Consider the following 22,428-nt stretch of genomic DNA (forward strand, 5'->3'; position numbering starts at 1 on the left):
CCCGACCCAGGCCTAGGGAAGAAAGGACGAGTCTGGATCACCCTGCAGCTAGGCAATGCTGCATTTCCCAGAGGAGACTTGAAACAATTGAATGTTTCACAAAGGAAGGTCTCATAACTGTTTTCTTTCCACAGGCCCATCTGCTAAACATCCCGAGCTGGAACTGGAAAGAGGGTGATGATGCAATCTGCCTCGCAGAGCTGAAGCTGGGGTTCATAGCCCAGAGCTGCCTGGCCCAGGGCCTCTCCACCATGCTCGCCAACCTCTTCTCCATGAGGTCATTCATAAAGGTAACGTCTTGTCCTATTAGAGCACATTAGCCCCGGATTCAATTTGTCGTGGGGTTGAGTAGAGAGCACAGCTTAAACTCAAACCAGATCGACGGGCTTCAACCACTTTGGTTGAGGAGAAATTCCTTGTTACGGATTTGGGCAAGAGGCCAACTTCTTTCAGAATTATGTTTTTATTTTTATTTGGCACATCCACGGCCATTAAATGATTGTTCAAAGCACAATCCTCTCTTTTTTTAGATAAACCACATGTTTATCTATCAACAAAGCCTCCGCTGTTAAAACAAAAATATGATTTATATACATTCCATATGGCACCAGAGCGCCTAAAGAAAAGAATTATCATTTTCCTCTTTTACATCAAGTGGCTGGTGGACCTCTCACTGTGCGGATAAATGTAGACCATGTGTTTGTGCTGAGCCCAAACCCCAACAACATAATTCATTTATTTATTTCTGCACAATCAAGGAGGCCGGCGGGGCTGACATGCCACGGTTCTGTGAATGGCGAGTGAAACGATGAACTGAGGCCTCAGCGGCGGTGCCCTTTCCGCCATGAGCTAGGCGGCCTGGGCATGGTCATCTCCTTGTCAGCCGTTCACGCCACAGAGCTCCCTGGGCAGCCCTCTCGTGGCCCCTGCCTGCTGGACCTGACTGTCCTCTCCGGCCAGGCCAGGCATGTGTCCAGGACATTGGTTGAGGTTCCAGGCTCCTACTTAGAGAGTCCTTGGAGCTCAGGAGAATGAGAACGCCAGTTCTTATCCTTGGATTAGTCTCAGCCTCAACAGGCAAGATGGCCGACCGGTGCAGTGAAGCTTGTCTAGTTTGGGTCTCTCTGATTTGGCATTGGTGCCGGTTAGCTCAAGACCTGGGCTTACATTGCCCTGCCTGTTACTCATTTCTTCACATTCACCTGCCTGAGTTGGTAGTGGTTGAGACGGGAAGTTAGTGAGTCACCAGGAGGTCCCACAAAGGGGCCAAAAGCTCTGAAATCAGAGGTGTGAGCCCTCCAGCCTTCGCTGCCATTGTTGCCGCACCCACTACCAGAGATAAGGTCTGGGTGGAGTTGAGGAAGGGGACCTGGATGCGGCGAGAGGGATGGGCGGGGAGGATGGGGATGCAGGTGATGGACTAAAACTCTGTATCAGTTCTCATCTCCGGCCTCCACGGGTTGTTTGACTTAGAACAGGATATTTTCTTAGGCCCGTACCTGCTGCTCCTACCTCACTGACTTTATTTAGCCACTTTATAGTTAATATATTCCTCTATGGATAAGGACAAATTGCCTTGGAGTCCCTTCAATCACTTTAGCCATGGTTGCCTTGATTAAAGAAATTCTCCTAGCCCCTACGTGTCTAAAGACCTGCACTTCACTGATGTCCTGGCAAAGACCCAGCTCACAAGGAAGGACATCCCATTCCTTTAAGTGGCTCCTTCAGTCCAGGCTGCTAGTCCACTGCCTGGAGGAAGCAGAATGCGGCAAAATGGCGGCGGCAGGGCTGTCTGTGTGGCAAGCCCCTGCCAGATGTAAGCTGATGTCTCCCAGGCTCTTCCATTCAGCACCAGGAGCCCAGGCCCAGGACTGTCACCAGGAGAGCTCCTCTGGCTTGTCCATCCAGCTCTGGTGGTTTCTTCTGTAGGGAGTTTCCCACAGGCCCAGGCTTGAGGCCCGAAGGCCTGGCCCCCGCCCCCTGGTGCTGATGTAACCCGGCCTTGGCAGGGCCCCGCTGCACACGGGCCATTGACATGCGTATGTTTTGATTTTGCGGTGCCTGCGTGAAACTAGAGCCACCTGTCAGGAACATGAGTGAAGTGGATGTGACGCTGATTCTGCGGGGCTGTTACCAGCGGGGAGAAGGAACTTCTGTCCAGCTTCCCGCGAGACCCTGAGGGCCTTACCTCTGTGCCGAGGACGACCCTCCAGCCCAACTCAGCCCACTGCCAAGTTCCTATTTAGGAAGAGCCTGTGGGAGAGGCCAGCCCGGCCCTGGTGTAACTGAAAACACATTTCCCTCCCGGGGTTATGTTTCTGTGTTGCTTCTGTCTAGGGCCAGACCTCTGGGTTTGGGGGTAGCTCTCCGCATTTGACCCTGTGACATTCACGTGGTCTTTGTGTTGGAATTCGCTAAGCGCATGACCTGGAAATAGCGAGGCCTCTAGTCACCTATTTCTCTCATTAACAATAGGAAAACCATTCTGCACTGTATTTCAAGGACCCCCGCCTTCTGCAGCATCATCTCTGTGCACTTACCCTCAGGTCCTCTTCTGTCTCCTTTAGTTCATCACAAACACCACAGTGATGTTCTCCTTGGAAAGTTGTACGTATTCTCTCCCATTCCAGGGGTGCAAAGACTTCCTTTGTTTTTATTTGGGGGCAGATGAAAAAGGAAATCTAATAATGGATTATTGTTTACAGAAATTGCTTCCTTCCCCGGGATCCCCCATGTCCTACTCAGAGAATCCATCAGCACTTCCACGGGGACAGGCAGTCCTATTGGGGGAAGGGGATCAGATGGGCCTTGGCAACACTTGATCCCCTGAGCGTACTTAGCGGTTCTGGAAGCCACAGGTGGGGTGTGAGCTCACCTCCCCCTTGCCTGGGGCAGGTGCAGTGTCTGTTTCTTGGTTCGGCAGCAGGTACTGTGTTCAGTCGCTCCTGAAAGAAGAAGGAAGAGGAACAGTGACTGAAACAGGGATGATATATCATAGGCACATGACTAACCTCCAGGCCGTTAAAGCCAGGACTGCAAGTGAAGGTGTGAAAGCTCAACAAAAGAGATAGGGCTACTGGTATGGAGCAAGCAGTCACAAAAGAGACCCAGCCCAGAAGCACCAGGAAATATGAGGGAGCACTCTCTTATTCCTATCCCTCACAATGTCCCTTTCAAAGAGCCTCATCCAGGGCCCCAAGTCATTGTCCCTGAAGGCCTAGCTCCCATATTGGATATGTTATCTCTGAGTAGATCTAAAATTTTGGAAATCTGTTTATGTTTTTAGCCCACATCTTTGGGGTAATGATTTTTTTTTTTTTTAATCACTTAATTTGTTTCACTTGAGGCATGCTTTCTGCAGTTTCTGATGTGCTGGGATTTGTTTAACAAATCCACGCTAACTTTATAGCCAATACCTTTATGAAGGAGGCTCAGGTTGGCCACTCAGGGGGACCTCCAGCACTGTGGCTTGTTGCTAGTGACAGGTTAAGCATTTTGTCCATGACGCCCAGTTTCTAACCTAGAGTTATTTTAAGGAGTGAAGGTAAATGTTCTGGTTCCTGTGACTTATCAATGTCTACATTACCCACCAGGCCTGGAATGTCCTGCTCATTTACCACTATCTGATCTCCCGCCACCTGCCTTCAAGTTCAAGGGAGACTGTCCCTAGTGTCTTCCGTAAGGACCAGGGCAATGAGCCGAGGTAGCCTATCTTCCCCCGCCTCTTCCTTGAATAAGTGGCCACTCTTCTCCTCCGTTTGGCTTCCTCACTGGAATGTAACTGAAAATTCATTGATTTATTTATATATTTTTTTGTTTTTAGAGTCTTACCATGTAATAGTTAACTTTCTCTCCAACATATCTGGTTACAAGCCGGGGCTTAACCTGCTATTTTTGTGAACTGTGCTATTATTCTGACTAGGATTAGCTGTCCTTGGACATGATAAATTGTGTGTGGGGGTGTTGTGTGTGTTCAGAGGGTGATTAATTCTTAAAATTTCTTTTAGGTACACGCTAAGTCTTGAAATTGAGCACATGTAAATTGTTTCCAGGATTGCCAACTATTTTAACTCCGCTAATCTACAATTTTATACACACACACATACACATACACTTTCACACAGCTTGGAACATGGCAGGCATTCTGTAATTATTTCTTGGTTGGATAAATCAGTTATAAAAATGGATAAATTATGTAATATGCCTTTTAAATTTTTCCCAATTTTATAAGATTTGGAATTGTGGGTGAAATTTACTTAATTTTGATCACAATGCAGCCTCCTTTGTCATATTTCCTATTTATGAATGAGCAAGCACTAGGGCAATCTCTTGTTATTCAGCTTGTATCTTGGCTGAGGTGGCTTTGCTGGACATAAAAACCATTTGTTCATTATTGTTATTATTATGTTGAGATAAGCTTTCAGCAATACATAATCCTAGCAATAATTGTAGCCAAGGGAATAATTTTTAATACTTTTATTTTGGGTTATGTTTATGTGTGTGTATGTGTTTGAATATATGTGTATATAAAAACATGGTTTAGGAGCTGGATGTATAAATCAAGAATCTTTAATAATAGCTGAAGTATACTAGGTCCTAACTATGTGCCAGCCCTCCACTGTGATTTATATGCATTATCTCACTTAATTATTGCAATGACCCTACCCAAACTTGGCACTGTTATTAATTCCACCTTAAAGTGGCAGACACTGTGGGTTAAGGCAAGTTGAGTGGCCTGCATGAGGGCATAAAGTTGGAAGGAGGAACTCAGTTGTTCGAACCCAGGCAAACTGGTTCCAGGACCAAGAGGAAATAGAATTGGCGATAAGAGGGAATCTTAGCTAGGGCCTTCATCTTGGCACAAATCTTAGCTTTCTGTAATTTATTTTATGGAAACTGGATTCAGTAGAGATTCCCTGGGCACCTACCCCACTCTTGGCAGTGTGCTAATCAGACTGTCAGACTGGCTACGAGGTGCTGAGGAGCTTCCAGAAGCTTCTGTTCAGATTGGGTTGTGTGGGCACATATTTGCATAGCCCCATCCTGTGGGTCTTGTTGGCCTTTCTCCCTGGCATCTCTGCAAGGGCAGAGGTCACAGTATCAAGGCAGGTGAGGGGTTAGCCTAGTGTGGGATGAGTCAGGGTGGGGAAATGAATAGGCTCCCAAGACTGAACTGACATCAGGCACTGCTGTACTTGGGGGTAAAGCTAATTGGCTTAGGTGGGTGCTTCTGGGAGACAACAAGCAATTTCTGTTGGCTGGTGGATATAAGCTCTGCAGATCAGAGGCATTTATCCAGGTGAGGGAGGTCTACTAGAAGCAGGGCTCCACTCTGTGTGGAGGCGGGAAGGCCAATGAAGGGCTCTCTGAAGTGGGATCAGGGCTCCGACTGGTAAGGCGGGGACCAAGGTGGCTTTCAACTTCCAGGAGGGAACACCAATGCCAGGATAGAGGGTTTGTCTGGCAAAGTAAACACACGTGATGGGAGTTAGATAGTGAGACGCAGTTGTTACTTATTCCACACACGGACAATGTCACCCTAATCACAGATGGTGTCCCTACAATGGACCTCTACAAATATCCTCATCAGTGGAAAGTGGCTCCCAATACAATTATACTCACTTCCTTCGTAATCTCATTTATCCTCTTAGCTTCTAGATATATAGATGAAACCCACGCTTCCATCTCCATCCAGACCTATCTCTTGAACCCAGTACCATCTATTCACCTGCTACTCAACATCTCTATTTGAATGTCTCATCTCTCAGACTTACTTCATCCATAATAGAATCCCTGTTGACTATAAACCTGTTTCCTCCCATTGCACCGTTGGCTATGCCATCATCTATTGCTCAGACTAAAAACTTCGCAGCCACCCTTGACCCCTTTCTTTTTCTCCTGTTCCACATTCCCTGGATGGCTCCCGCCCCTACAGTCCCAGCTCTACTCAGGCACTGCCTTTATTCAAAATATGCCCAGAATCTGAGCACTTGTCATCACCTATGTACTCACTATCAGCTCCAAACCACCATCCATTATCTTGTAACTGGTCTCCATGCCCGGACCTTACCCCTTCCTGCCCTCCAGTCTGTCTCCAATAAAGCAGGCAGAACAGCCTCCTAAAACATGAATCAAAGCCTGTCATCCCCGCATAAACCTCTCCAGGCATCCCACTTACCAGGACAAAGTCCTTGCAAAGGCCTGGAGGTTTCGGTGGCCTCACCGGCCTCTCCTACTCCTCAGTGGGTCACACTCCCTTCGGCTGGCCCAGGGCTTTGCGCTGGCTTCTCCCTCTGGCTGGAATGTGCTTCCCCTGGGAGCTGCATGGCTTCCCGCTATCAAAGCCTCAGGTCTGCTCAGTGTTAAGTTCTCAGTGAGACCTCTCTCTAAAACATTAGAAGTACATTTTAGAAAAGGGATTGAAACCAAACTTTTAATTGACACATAAGATACAAACATAAAGTGTGTATCTAATAAGTGGACAGCTGGTTAAATATCCACAAAGCCAACACCTAGCGAACCAGGACCCAGGGTCAAAAACGGCACATCATCAGGACCCCAGGAGCCCCTTTTCGTGTCAGGCGCCGGTGTGCCAGGGCTGCTCGGGGCTGTGTGGGGAGAATTGGCTTCTCCGCAGCCGACTTCTCCAGTTTATGAAGATGGGGGCTGCTTTATGATGCCACAGTTTTCCTGGCAAGTGCAGGGAAATCAAGAAGAAAGTGAATACACTCCTGCATTGCTCTGGGGCTTCTGAGGCCCCTACAGGGAGGAAATGCACTAATTCACATTCTCTAGGAAGGACCTAGATGTTCTTTGTTTCATGGGGCGAATGAGGTTTCCGTGTGGAAATATCAGAACTGCATTTTTAAAAGTTGCATCGCTGTCCCCTGCACACCGCATACATCACATCCTGAGCTGCACCCCCGCAGGCTTTGCACTCAATGGCACTTTCTGTCATTGCCTCTTTTCCCTGGAGCTGTGTGAGCACTGGGAAGCCCCAGCATCTAGCACAGCCCCCGACTCATGACAGCGCCTCAGTGCTGTTGAATAAAGGCATACATTGGCCTCAGCCTAGCCTGGCCTGTCTTTGATACAGACAGCTGGGTGGGGCCGGACCAGCAACTTATACTTTGGGGTGATTTGGGTGCTGAAACGTCTTCTTCTGCTACTGTGCATGGTTCTCTTGCCAGACTGAAGAGCTTTGACTCCATGTACACTTACATGAAACTTGGCTCCATGAAACTTGGAATTCAAAGCCTATAATCCTTGGCGAGGATGTGTGGAGGCTGGTTAGAGTTGGTTATAAACCATTCTGAGTGGCAGAAAATCCAGCCAGGGTGCTGCTGGAATTCACAAATCATAATAGAAACCCTTGCCTTGAAACGAACCTGCTAAACCTCAGTGTCCCATCCGGGTGGACGTCATTGAGCATCTTTTTTTCTTCCCCTTGAATCTCCTCTCAGTGGCTCTCTTGCCTCCCCTGTGCTGCCCGTGCTGCCCTAATGACTAACGCCCACCGAAGGGAAAGCACTTCCTGAACACGGTTTCAAATGAAGAGAGACTTAATCCATGAACTATTAATAGGGATTCCGTTCCCCTCTGGCCCTGGTAATTTCTAGAACATTGAATTAAACAGTTCTCAGACCTTTACAAATTCTCAAGGCAAACATTATTAGCAAAGAGAAGCCCGTACCGCATGTTAGAAGATTGCCAGAAAATGTCAATGGGATTTCTGGATAAAACAAAAAAGGGTGAAACTCCTCCTCCCCATCTTCTCTCCCCCCCCCTTCTTTCCTCCCCTCCTCCCTCTCTCCCTCCCTCCTCCCCTCTCTCCCCCTAACATGATTAGAAAGTCATTTCATGTGTCTTATGTGTTTGGTCAATCAAAGGCAAATGTACATGATTGATGGTGACAGGGAACACATTTAACTCATTATTCTTTACTTTGCAGCAAAATGATTTGTGTAAACTGTCTGCCTAGCATTAAAGGTAAAACAAACTTAGAAACCCCAAAATGTTATATATTTGTCTAATATTTTCCTTTCGGTTTTATAGCTGTAATCACATATGGATTCTTTTATTTGGCACTTGGCATGGACTGAACACAGGGGAGGGTAGCCAGAAAGATTACATAACTTACCACAGACGGTGCCCATGAGGACGGAGCAGACGCCACAGTGACCAGCACGCACCATGAAATCCATAGGCTGCCACTCACCCCGGCCCCTGTCAGCTGCCAGGATATTGTCATTCATGTGGCATAACGCCCTCTTGGCCAAGCCTCTGGTCAAACATCAAAATGGGCTCTTTCAGGGATTATTCGTCTTTAACTAATTGCCTGCATTTCTGAGCACACCTGCATGTCCACAGGCCGAGTCCTCCTGGCTGGACCACTTCCTATTTCTAACTTAGGTATTATGGGTGCCATCCACCGTCTGTGATTTTTCAAGCCAAATCTCAAAATGCTATTAAACCATTAGGAATAAAATCTCAGGTTTCCTTATTATAATATTTATGGGTTATCATGCTCTAAAGCTGTGGTCAGCAAACTGCGGCTCGAGAGCCACATGCGGTTTTTTGGCCCCTTGAGTGTGGCTCTTCCACAAAGCACCACATGCGTGCACACGTACAGTGCGATTGATACTTGGTGGCCCATGCGCAGAAGCTGGTTTTCGGCCTGGGTGGGTCTATTTTGAAGAAGTATTGTTGATACTTGGCTCTGTTGACTAATGAGTTTGTCGACCACTGCTCTAAAGGATGCCAAGTGTAACCTATGCCCACAACAAGGAGGAGGAACCTTTGAATTCCTTTGAGATGATTATTCTACATCCCTAGGGGTAGATGCAAAATAAGGAATTACCACTGATTTGATACAGTGGGTATTTTATCAAGAATTTTCAAATGATACTAGTACCTAAGTGTGTATATCACGTTGCAGTTTATAAAATGTGCCAATGCGAAGTAGCTGTTGTTTCTGACCTTCCTCATCTGTAGAGCGAAGGAAATGGGAGAAGAGGAAAGGGGGGTATAGGACGACTGGCTTCTCATTGCACAGCTGTATGGGGAATGGTAGTGCGAGGGCCAGAATCTACTATGCTCTTAGCTCAGAGCTTCGCCTGCTATCACACTTTGCTTCCTCTTTGAATGCTTCAAATAGAAACACTGCTTGGTTTTGTATTCAAGGCTTCTAAGAATAGAAATCACTTTTCAATACCTGACAGTGTGGTATCCTCAGTTTACCCAACCATATCAAACTACATGGCATAGAAATTAAGAAGCATTGCCAAGGTAGAAAGTGGATCATTCCCTTCTTGGTGCCTTAACCTGAAAAGGACTAGGCTGCCTGTCTTCCCTAGACCACAATGCCTTGCCACATGGGAGAATGTGCTGCGCCAGTCAGTGCTGCCACTGAGCAGCGAGGGGGTGGTGACCTATTTGTTGAAGATGAATGTAAGAAATCTAAAAGAACTTAGTCCTGACCATCTGAAGGAAGGAACGAGTGGGTCAGAATGCAGGATGGTGGGTTTCCAACACAGGGAGGTCTCAGTAAAGAAGGCGTGAGATCTAGAAGGTTAAACAGTTATGATAACAGGAAGAAAGGAACACTTCTCAGAGGGAAGGTAGAGCTAACCTTAATCTTTGCAGGCATCTTCCCATCATCATAAAGTATTATAGTAACTCAAACAATTTGGGCACAGGGAGTGGGGCACTGAATGGATGCCCTCTAGAGGTTAGTAGAGAAGTCCAGTTCCATTCACCTAGAATTTCTTCTGGCCATTTTCCTTTATAGGAAAATGCTTAAAGTAGGTATTGTTCTTGACCTTCCTCATCTGTAGAGCAAAAGATTCAAAAGTAATTTTAATTGTTAAGATACTGTACCTCCTTCTTTAATTTTACCTTATATTAAACTTTATGTGTGGGTACAAACTTTGCTGCATTTTAACACATGAGTCTAGCCACTAGCAGACTCAGAACATAGATCAGTCTCAGTGACCCCACTTTGTAGTCACAGCCTTGCTGCACCCCTGACCCCCATCCCCTGACAATCACTATTTGTTCTCTCTCAATATACTTTTGTCTTTTTGCAAATGTCTTGCAAATGGAATCATACAATATATAACCTTTGAGACTGGCTTTTTCAGTTAGTATCATTCCCTTGAGATCTATCCAGATTATTGTGTGTATCAATATTTCACTCCTTTCCACTGCTGAAGATGATGGCATTGTATGGACTTGCCTTGGTTTGTTTACCATTCATTCATTTAATGGCTTTGAGGTTGCTTTCAGTTTGGGGTGAATATGAATAGAGCTAATAAAACATTTGTATAGAAATTTATATGGACATAAGTTTTAATTTCTCCAAGGCAAATACTTAGAAGTAGAATCGTTGGATTGTAGGATAAGTGTTTAATTTTAAAAGAAAGGGCAAACATTTTTTTCAGAAATGGCTGTGTCACTTAAGATTCGCACCAACAATGTATGAGAGTTCTTGTTGCTCTGCATTCTTGTCAACACTTGGTATTGTCAGTATCTTTAATTTTAGTCATTCAAGTGTGTGTGTAGTGGTATCTTGTTGTGGTTTTAATATGTATTCCCCTAATAGCTAATGATGTTGAGCATCTCCTCTTATGCTTATTTGTCATCTGTGTATCCTTTTGTGAAGTATATGGCCTATTTTTGTCATAGGCTTTGTTGTTTTAAGCAGTTTTAGGTTCACAAGAAAATTAAGTGGAGGTACAGAGATTTCCCATAACCTCCTGCACTCACACCAGCATAGCTTCCCCATTATCAACATCAACATTGTTTAACAACTGAGCAATTGATGAACCCTCTTTCCCCTAATCCCTGGCAAATACTGATCTTTTGTACTCTCTCCATTAGTTTTGTCTTTTCCAGAATGTCATATACTTGGAATTATACATATGTATGATTTATATATATAATCAATCATATGTAGTCTTATTAGATGGGTTTCTTTCATGTAGTAATAGGGTTTTCAGGTTCTCCCATGTCTTTTTATGGCTTGATAGTTCATTTTTTAGCACTTAATAATATTCCGTTGTCTGGATGAGCCACAATTTTTTCATCAGTTCCCCTATTGAAGGACATCTTAGTTGCTTCCACATTTTGGCTATAATTAATAAAACTGCTATAAACTTCCATGTGCAGGTTTTTGTGTGTACATAAGTTTTCAAACTTTTGGTAAACACCAAGGAGTTTGATTGCTGAATCATATGGTCAAATTATGTTTAGTTTTGAAAGAAACCATCCAACTGTCTTCCTAAATGACTGCTAATTTGCAGTTCCACCAGCAACAAGTGAGCTGCTGTTGTTCCACATCCTCACCGGCATTTACTGTGATCGGTGTTGGGACCACTTTTTAAATGATGCTGTCTGGTTTTTAACTTCGAGTTTAAAAGTGTCTCATATATTCTGGCTATCTGGTTGGAGATGGGATTTGTAAATATTTTCTCCCAGTCGGTAGCCTGTGTTTTTATTTTCTTGATACTGTCTTTCCTGAATCAAAGTTCTTAATTTTGAAACATTAGGAAGTTTTCTCAACATGTTAAATGTCAAGTGTCTATGTGACCCGACAATTGCCCTCACAGATATATCTACCCAGGCGAAATGAAAGCATATGTATTAATGTCCCAGGGCTGCTCTAATGCATTTCCACAAATCTAGCTGCTGGTAATAACACACTTTTTTTTCTCTGACATGAGTTTCACTGGACAGAAGTCAAGGTGTTGGCAAGGCTGGTTCCTCTGAAAGCCATTTCCCTGCACATTCTCACTTCCGGAGGCTGCCTGCATTCCTTGGCTCATGACTCCTTCCTCACATCACTCTCACCTTTTGCTTAGATGTCACATCTCCTATTTCCTCCTAATTTGTCAAATCTCCACCTGCCTCCCATATTCTTTCATGTAGTAATAGGGTTTTCAGGGGGTGGTGACCTATTTGTTGAAGATGAATGTAAGAAATCTAAAAGAATACTTGAGATTTCAAAAATACTTGAGATTTCAATTAGGGCCACTTGGATAATACAGGCGAACCTCAGAGATATTGGGGTTTGGTTCCAGACCACCGTAATAAAATGAGTTTTACAACTAAGTGAGTCATAATCTTTTTTGCTGGTGGAGGATCTTGCCTTCAACTTGTAAGAAATGCAACAGCTGTGAAGGGCAGTAAAGCCAAGCACAATGAGACAAGGTATGTGTGTACAAAATCATCTCACACCCACAGATCCTTAGGTTGAATCACTTCTGCAAAGTTCCTTTTGTCATATAAGGTAACAGACAGTCACAGGTTCCAAGGAATAGGGCATGGTTATCCTTAGGGGTCATTATTTAGCCCACCATTTTCCTGGTCCTCAAAGATTCATATTGATCCTCACGCAGAATACATTCATCCCATCCTAACATCCTTAAGTTTTTCAATCCTACAGCATGAATTCAAATTCAAAACCTCATGTAAATATCATCAACTCTAAAGTCCTAAGTTTCATCATCTAAATCACTTATGGGAAACACTCTGGTATAATGCATGCTAGGGCAAAATTCCTTCCATTGGTGGAATTGTAAAACCAGAATGCCTTTAACGCATCATGGTAAGATGGCCATAGGACAACAGTGATACGCATTCCCATTACAAAGGAGGGAAAACAGAAGGAGGAAAGGAGCGACCAGCCCCAAGAATCTTCAAAATGTAATGAGAAAATTCCATTAAGTTTCAAGATCTGGAAATAATCCTCTGTGGCTTAAAATTGCCATTAGGTAATGTGATTCCTCCAAGTGTATTCTTTTTCAAATTGTTTTGGCTAGGCTAGTGTTTTCGGCTTTTCAAATGAATTTTAGGATAAGATGGTATCTGCAAAAATTCCTACTGACATTTTTATTTGAATTGTGTTAAACGTATAGACCAATTTGGGGGAGCATCAGCATTCACATGGATTCCAATCTATGAAAATGGTCTATTTATTTAGATAATCTTTAACTTCTTTCATCAGTATTTTGTAGTTTTCAGCAAACAGATTCTGTACATTTTTTGTTAGATTTATACATGAATATTACTTTGGGGGATGCTATTTTTAATGGCATCTTTAAGAAATTCAGTTTCTAGTTGTTCACTGGTGGTATGTGGAAAGACACATTATTTTCCTGTATTGACCTTGTATTCTGCCGCCATATTGTGCTGGCTTGCACTTCTTGCAGGATGTTGCATACAAAGAGTGAAGGAGTGTGTCTTTGATTTGTCTCCACTCTTAAGAGGGACCAAATTCAGTGTTTCACCATTAAGTATCATGTCAGCTATAGGTATGTGTCAGCTATAGGTATATAAGGTTAGCCCTTCTTTTGAGGTTGAGGAAATTCTTTTCTTTTAATTTGATGAGAGTTTTACCATGAGTGGGTATTGAATTTTACCAAATGCTTTTTGTACGTCAGTTGATATAATCATGTTGTTTTCATTCTTTAGATTATTAATATGGTGAATTGCATTGACTGATTTGAGATGATTGAACCAGTCACTATGCATTCCAGGATAAACCCCAGTTGCTCCTAGTGTGATACACATACCCAGGCACACACATATGTACATACGTGTATATACACATGTATAGATGTGGTGTATATATTTATATTGATATATGGGTAGATTTGATTTACTAATGTTTTTATGAAGATTTTTTTGTGTATAGGTTTTCAAGTGGATTTTGTTCTATATATTTCTTATACTGTCCATATCTGATTTTAGTTGGCTTCAGAAAATGAGTAGGAAAGTGTTTTCCCTTCTATTCTCTGGAAGGGATTGTGTAGAATTGATGATATTTTTTCTTCAAGTGTTTAATAGAATTCACTAATGAAACCATCTGGACCTGAATTTCTTTTCCCAAAGGTTTTTAAAGACTAATTCAATTTCTTTAATAGTTATAGGTCTATTCAGGTTATTTATGTAATCTTGGGTGAGTTGTGGCAGTTTAAGGGGTTTGAGGAATTAGTTCAATTTAACTGAGTTGCTCAATTTATGTACGTAACGTTGTTCATAATTTCCCATTATTGTCCATTTAATGTCTGCATGGTATGTAGTGATAACCTCTCTCTCATTCCTGGTTTTGTAATACGTGTCTTCTTTCTTTTGTCTGTCGTACTACATGTAAATTTCGCTGATCTTTTCAATGAATCTGCTTTTAATTTTGTTCTTTTTTTAAACTATATGTATAGTTTTAAAAGGTTATAGCAGCAATGTTCATAGCAGTGCTAGTTACAGATCTCTTTACCTTCCACATTTTTTGTTGGTTTTCCTCGTGTTATGCATTATTACATCTGCATACATTGAAAACCCATCAGACAATATTATAACTTTAGCTTTCAACCATCAAACATATTTTAAAGAACTCAACGGAAGTATAGTATTTTATATTTATTCTGATACTTCCCATTTCTGTTTTTCTCTCTTCATTCTTGATGTTTCAATTTTCCTTTTGGTATCATTCCATTCTTTCTGAACAAAATCCCCCCACCCCCAATTCTTTTAGAGCAGCCTGCTGGTAAATACTACTTTTCTTTATTTGAGAATGTCTTTATTTCACCATCATTCCTGAAGGACATTTTTGATGAATAGAAAATTCTGGGTTAACAAATCTTTTACTTTTAGTAATTTGAAAGCATTGTTTTCCCCTGACTGGTGTGTCTCAGTTGGTTGAGCATCTTCCTGTGCACGGAAAGGTTGTGGGTTCCATTCCCACTGGGAGGCATGCAGGAGTCAGCCAATCGACGTTTCCCTCTCACATTGATGTTTCTCTCTCTCTCTTCCTCTCTTTCTCTCAAAATCAATTTTCTAAAAAAATATTTTCCTTTTTGGCTTCATTAGTTCTGATGAGAAATCCATAGTTATTTGAATTACCGTTCACCTATAAGTAATGAGTTGTTCTTCTCTGGTTGCTTTTAATGTTTTCATTTTGTCCTTGGTTTCCTGTCATCTGGTTGGTTGAGCATTATTTCTTTGTGTTTATGCTGTTGGGGCTAACTGAGATTCTTGGACCTCTAGGTTTATCTTTGGTGGAATTTGGGAAGTTTTCATTCATTATTTCTTCAAATATTTTTTCTGTATCACACAATTTCTGTTTTCCTTCTGGGTTTCCTATAAGACAAAAGGTGGGCCTTTTACTAATATTCCACAGGACCTTAAAGCTCTATTCATTTTTTAAATCATTTTTCTTTCTATTGTTCAAATTGCACAATTTTTGTTGATCTAAATTTAAGTTTATTGATTCCCTTCTCTATCATCTCCATTCTGTTATTTAGCCCATCTATAATACCAGGTGTACCGTTCAATAATGAGGATTTCTGTAATCAAAGAAAACATCATAATTTCAAGAGAAACATCAAAAGTGCTTTATTTAAAGTAATGTCCATCGCTAGCTACACATTTTCCCATCTTTCAGGTAATTTGTGGATACCATCCCAATAGAACTTTTCTTGTTTTGAGGCAAACCATTCAGTGACCCAACTTTCCACTTCTTCGTATGTTTTGAAGTGCTGCTCAGAAAGTGAGTGTGCCATCGATCGGAACAAGTGGTCATCTGAAAGAGCAAGATCTGGTGGATACAGCGGGTGGGTTAATACTTCCCAGGCAAGATCTTTTAATGTGTCTTTAACCGGTTTTGAAGTGTATGATGGAGCGTCATCATAAAGCAAAATGACTTTGCCATGTCTTCTGGAACATTCTGGTCATTTCACGTACAAAGTATGGTTCATATTGATTATTTGTTGTCGGATGCGATCAGTATTAACAGTTTCACCTGGTTTTAGAAGCTCATAAAACACCTTCCTGATCCCACCAAACCAGAGCTTTGTCTTCTTTCCGAAGCGATTTGGCCCAGAGCATTGTTCTTTCCATAGCGATCTGGCCTTGCAGTCCATGTTGATGGTTGACCTGGATCAACCAATGATTTTATGCATTTGGGATTCTCAAAATGAATCCACTTTTCATCGCCAGTCACAATTTGATACAAAAAAGACTTTCTTTCATGCCTTTGAAGCAACATTTTACTGATGACTTTTTGGTTTTCCATTTGTCTTTCGTTCAGTTGATGTGGCACCCATTTTCCTTCCTTTACAATCTTTCCTATCGATTGTAAAGGATCGGAAATTGTTCGCTGAGCAACGTTTAATCTTTCTGCAAGTTGTTTTTGAGTTTGACACGCATCTTCATCCAATAATGCTTGTAATTATTGGTCTTCAATCTTTTTCGGTTGACCTGGACGTTCTTTGTCTTTCACATCAAAATCATCACTTTAAAGCGTTTAAACCAGCGTTCACAAGTATCTTGAGATGGAACATGTTCACCATAAGCTTTCTGAAGTATATGATAACTTTCAGCAGCACTTTTCTTCAAAATAAAGTAATGAATTATAAACTTCCCACAAATGCTCACTTTTTGGCATGAAATTCGACATTTTTAAGTGTAAAAATATGATGTTAACCCTTCAGCAAATTTGACATATGAAGTTTTGAAGCTTGTTGTCAATACAACAAAATAGCATACATGTCAAATCACATATATATTAACGTATGTATAACTCCATCTACTGAAAAAAATCTGCATTATTAACCAGTACACCTAGTACATTAGTTATTGTATTTTCAATTTGAGAATTTCCATATAATTCTTCATTTTATCTTGTTTCTTAATTAAGGCTTTCTATCTTTCAATTCTTAAAAAGGTGTTCTCATTTAGTTATTGAAACATTTTTATAATAGCTGTAAGGCCCTTAGTTAGACAATTCTAATACCTGTGCCATCTAGGCCTTAGATGCAAGTTGAGATATTTTCTGATTATTCCTATGCCAAGTAATTTTTTTTATTATATCCTGAACATCTTGATTGTTTTATTATGCAACTCTGAGTCTTGTATAAATCTTACAAAAATGTCGATAATTTTATTTTGGCACAAAATTGTCCTGTTTGATTTTAGGCTGCAAGTTCTGACCAAGCTTCTATGGCATGTGATTCCAATGGTAGTTGAGTTTTCAAAGCATCGGCATTGCTCTTTGAATCTGTCCCATATCCCTCTTAGACTGGGCCATAGACTATGTTATAGTTTAGTTCTCAAAATTTATAAATGCTGTGTAAGGTCTGCTCCATCCATGCACACAGCTCAGGGTAGGCACAGAAATTCATGAACAATCATAAGGGGCTACTTTTCCAAGTCCCCTTTCTCTGTGATCTCCAAGGAACTTTCAATTTCATGGGATTTTCCTTTTTGATATCCTGACCAAAGATCTGGGGCTTTAAAAAAATGTTGCTTTGCTATTTCAGTGACTGGGGACAACCAAGAGAGGACAAAGAGAGATAAAAAGCAACATGACTACCCTGGCTGGTGTGGCTAAGTTGGTTGAGCATTGTTTCAAAAAGCATCAAAAAGTCGCAGGTTCAATTCCCGGTAAGGGCCCATGCCCAGCTTGTGGGTTCAATCTCTGGTCGATGGGAGGCACTGGATCCATGTATCTCTTTCACATCTTTGTTTCTTTCTCTATTAAAGTAATAACATACTTTTTAAAAGAAAATAACAGGGCTTTGCCCTGCTCTCTTAGGGCCTCAAATCCTCTAGCCAGAGAAGGTTCTCCTACCTCCTTCCAGCTCCCATTCCCGCCTCTGCTGCTGCTGCTACTGCTACCACTACCACTTGATGCTTTGGAGGGGAGAGGGGTGGACTGTGAGAAATTAATTTAAAAACAAAAAGATAAACCATGGTTTGCCCCATTTTCTCTAGGTGTTAGGAATTCCCTGCACTGCTTTTTGAGCCAGAACGGAGCTTTTCTTGGAGCTTGCTCTGCTCACATCCTGGTGCTCACTTAGATTTGGGCTGCCTTAAGGTCATGGCAAAGGATACCAGCGGAGAAACAATGGTAAACTCACTGCTGATTTGGTGGTCCTTCCCATTCTGGTCATTTCCCCTAATCTGCCAGCTGCTTTTTACTTCTCAGAGCTTTCAAATAGCCACTCCATGCATTCTGTCCAAATGTGGTAGATGCAGTTAGTGGAAGATACAAGGTGGAGTGTGCTTACTCCATCTCATCCAGAACAGAAGCCCAGAGAACACCATAGATGCCATATTCCATGTTTATCCTTTACAGCTGGACCAGGGAGATTATTGCCTCCAAGCTACTGCCATTGTCTTCATGTCCTTTAGCATATTTAATAATCATTCCCTTTGGGATGAGTTTGAGGTAGTCCGCCTTTACATCACAGGCTAAGGCCAACCGTGGGGCAGGGGAATCCAGCACCTCTTCCCGTAGAACAATGTGAGGTGGCTGTTTCAACTTCAGACTCATCTGGCTGATTTAGAGAAACTTTGGGACACGAGTAAAATGATTCCGAGATCAATTTAGGCATCTATCTGCCAACTTGAAAAATGGCATGAGATAAAACCTTTCAACTGGGTATAATTTTGTAGTTTTTATCGTTAACTGTCACATGTGTTTCACGGTAACAAGTGTGATGCAGTCCCACTGATAAGGGTTTCAAGTTCAAAGAAATACAGGTGCCCTGCCCCAACACTGTGCTTTGTGTGCACTAGGCAATGGGGCGTAGGATGGAAGTGGATGGCATTAATTGACGTGTGAGTGAGAGATATTATTTCCTCCCTTTTCCCTATACTGTGTCAGCAGGTAGGGCATCTCTGCCCACTGAGAAGTAACATATATCTCTATGCCCATGACCTTGGTTTGGAAAAGCTCTTTGCTGTCAGTCTGACAACAGAAGTCTGTATTTCATGCTAGCCTCCATATTTATGGCATTGCTTTTTAGGACAGTGGATTGAATCAAGTCCCTCCTTTGTCTCTATGTGACAAAGGAAGTATCATTTCTTAAGGAGTTTCTATGCATTTCTTGTTTTAGCTAAACTTTGGTAGTGAGATGGCAATTTATTTTAGTGGCTGGGTAGTTTTTCTTTTCCTTGAATAGACTAGTGAGGAAAGAACAAATGAGAGGGGAATTTTCGGTGCTCCTTTCAGAATTCAGATTAGGTATTAGACTTGACCATCCAAAGATCATGGCATGTATTTCCTATTCAGTTATACCCATGGACCACTGTGTTACCTAAATTTGCCAGCACAGCCCTCCCTCGGCCTGCCCTCCCTCCCTTGTACAGTGTGAGGGGACAGTTGTGTAGTTGTGCAGTGGGCCAGGAATGGGTAGGAGAAGAGTTGTAAGACTGATTTAGCACATGATTTGTAGCAAGACCGTGGACTATCACTCAACCTTCCTGAGCTTTATCTTCACTGTGAAAAGTGGTTGGAGACATCCTCAGTGTATGAGTGTACCGACCCCCGTCTCCCTTCTTAGGAGAGGGTGGTACTATTTGGGTTTCTGTTAGTGATGAGACTTGGGACTGGGTTTTGCTTGGGTCACTAATGGGAGAAGAAAGAAGGATGAACCTAATATAAAGTTATCCTCTGGGGTGGCATAAAAGCATCCTTCCCTATAGTGCTTACAATTCTGTGTTGCCAACATCTTTGTAAATGACTAATGTTGGGGGAGGTCCCTGGGACTCTTTGTGGTGAGATAGACTTAGCAGGATTTTCTGCTTGAATACATTTTCTAGGGCAGAGGCATTGTTCATCAGCCTAAGTGACACCGGTCCTTTCAACTCCACCAACCCCTCTGTCAGAACCCACCCCCGCCCTGGGGGCTGGAAGATTCTATCTGCTCAGACAAGAGAAAGCTGGGATGCTGGGTGCATCTGTCTGGCTTTTCCCAGGCCTCTGCAGTGCATGGAGACACTCTGTTCTTCCCTATATGTAATGAAAGCCCATCAAACAAGCGAAGCCTTGCCCGGGACAGAGCCTGTGCTGGCTTAACTGAGAGGAGACTGTGCTGGAATGAGTAGCGTGTGTGAACTCAGAGAGCAGCAACCCCCTGGGTCCTGCCTGAAGGACTGAAACTGCTCATGACCAGGGAGCATAGGGACAGAGAGGCCTCTCCCTGCCCAAGCTGGACCATCACAAGTCCTCTCTCTTCTTGCCTCGTACCACCTGCTGGGCGAGGGCTAGTCTGGCAGCTTTCTGGGGATACTGAGCTATAACAAGTGCTAAACTGATTCCAGAAATCCAACAAGGAGAAAAGTGTGCCCTCCAGGACTGTCCTGAGGAGGCATACAGTTCGTGGTTGAAAGGAATGCTTTGGTGAATTGTTTGGGGTGAGAGGGATGGGATCCCTTCTCCCAAGAGGACTGTTCAGGCAACAACAGGTATTTTCTAACTTGCCCCCTAAAAAGATGAATCCACATAACCCCAGCCTTTCATTTTGGTGCAGGGAGTATGCAGAAGGGGGGCTGGACTGAACTGCTGCGGCCAGTAGAGGCTGGGGTCTCTTACCAGTGGTCAGTCTTCTCTCTTATCTCCCCACCCAGTGCTCAGCCTCTCCTCCAAACACAATCTGAACAGGTACTTTTAGTGATAATGTTCGAACAAGCACCAGGTTACTAGCACGCCTGTCCTGTGGACCAAGGATGCTCCAGGCTTCAAAATCAGTCTCGTGATGAGGCTGGAAACCAGGAGCAAAGCCATTTGCTGGGAAGAAGATGGAGAGATGAGAACAGAGTGAAGGATGTGGGCAAGAGTCAAGTCCCGGGACCAGAAGGAGCTAATCCAGTCGGGGCTCCTCTCAGAAGCCAGGCTGAGTCTTTCTACGTCACTTTAAGGTGTTGTCCGCACATGGCCCTTCTTCTATTGTGGGAGGCCATCATTTCCTCCAAATATTTAACCTATGCGTTGTCATCGTACCCATTCAGAGTGAACTTGCTGGCCACTGGGAGAGGCGGAGAGGAGGGAAGACATCCCAGAACACTGCTTTCCTCAGGAGACAGATTCAAGCTGCTTAGTGTTTCCCTTCAGGCCAGAGGGTCATCTCATGACCAGCAATGTTCCAGGCTTTTCTAGAATCAGCTAAAAAAAAAAATAGGAAGCCATGAGTCACAAGCCCAACTTCTAACTGGCCTGTGTTCCTTGGAGTGAGCAGCAGGGATGTCATTATTGTCACCATCATCATCACCACCATCATTACCATCACCTTCACCGTCATCGTCATTATCCCCATCCCCACACCCATCATCATCACTCATTATTACTGAAATGATAGCTGACATTTATAGAACATCTATAGGGTGCGTACTCAATAAATGCCATCTTTTAGTGTGATCCAACCACCAGAGTACCTGGCACCAGCACTATGTTAAACACTTCCCATGTCTTTCTTCATTCCAGCTTCCTTCCTCGGGGGTAGGTACCACCGTTGCTCTCATTTGGCAGGTGAGGGGATTGAGGTTTGGAGGGGTCACACAGGTTGCCCAGAGGCACTCGGTGAGGTTGGGATTTGAACCCAGAGCCTGAATGTGCTTCTGTACTTTGCACATTGCTCCTACACGCAGGATCATGGTCCCTCTGAAAAGGAAACTGCTACACCCAGCTAAATACCTCAGCAATTTATAGGCTGCCCATTTTCAATTTCTGCACCAAATGTCTTTTTGATGAGGCCTAACACCCACTCTCGGGAGCGGCAGAGGGGAATTTCTGAAGTCATTTCTAACTTCCTGTAAAAATATTCTCTAGCTGGTGAGAGATGTTCCAGATAACAATGAATACACAATAAAGCGGGTGCCTCTGCCTTGGATACCTGGCTCGCAAACAACCCATTTGGCTCCCCCATCACCCTGATACCTACCGCGAGCACAATTTATGCTCGCGGCCGGAATGGCTCTGTTCAGCCAGCAAGCAAAAGTTTATGGGCGAACCCTTTGCTCTGAAATGAAATCTGGTCTCTTTGGCTCGCCTTTATTAGGCCGTATTGTACAGCGATAGGAGACATAAGTATTCAGAATCTGCTGTCACTAGAACGGGACTGAGTTGGCAAGTGCTTTCATCCTCACACTCAGCACTGTGTCCTAAAATGGGAAAGTTGAATAGAAATTAGGGATACAAATGAGGGCCATTTTCTGAAACTTTATTTTTAGTTGAATTAAATATAGCCACATTATTGTTCTCCCGTCACACAGCCCACATTGAAATGGAGACGAAGCTATCAGTGGGGTCACTGGATCAATGGAGAAAGACTATGCTGATAAATCTGGATCCTTGAAATATTGTTTTGACTAATTACCACAGCAACCCAACCACTTGGATATCCATCTTGTACTTCATTAGCTACAATCTTGCTCTATCTGGCTCCAGTATTTAGTGATACTCTTGGATGACATTCTTTTTCATCTCTAACTCAAATGTTTTGGCTGTGATTCATTCTCCTTAATCTCTGGTCCATAAGGGCACGATGGGAAATACTTGTGTGCTGTCCTTCACTGTCTTTGGGAATAGATCCTGGTACTCAGAGTGTGGTCCATGTTTGGGCAGCATCAGTGTTGTGTGGGGAGCTT

At 43.1% G+C, this 22,428-nt stretch overlaps 1 protein-coding gene across 1 annotated transcript in view; it reads left to right on the top strand.

The window, feature by feature from the left end:
* KCNMA1 (potassium calcium-activated channel subfamily M alpha 1) overlaps nucleotides 1-22,428 on the top strand; it is a 699,960-nt gene that overhangs the window by 513,951 nt on the left and 163,581 nt on the right. Inside the window, exon 14 of the mRNA XM_006754825.2 lies at nucleotides 135-290. Coding sequence (XP_006754888.1) covers nucleotides 135-290 — 156 coding nt within the window. The remainder of the gene's footprint in view (nucleotides 1-134; nucleotides 291-22,428) is intronic.

Source organism: Myotis davidii, unplaced genomic scaffold (assembly GCF_000327345.1).
Source record: "Myotis davidii unplaced genomic scaffold, ASM32734v1 scaffold513, whole genome shotgun sequence".
Lineage (NCBI taxonomy): Eukaryota > Metazoa > Chordata > Mammalia > Chiroptera > Vespertilionidae > Myotis > Myotis davidii.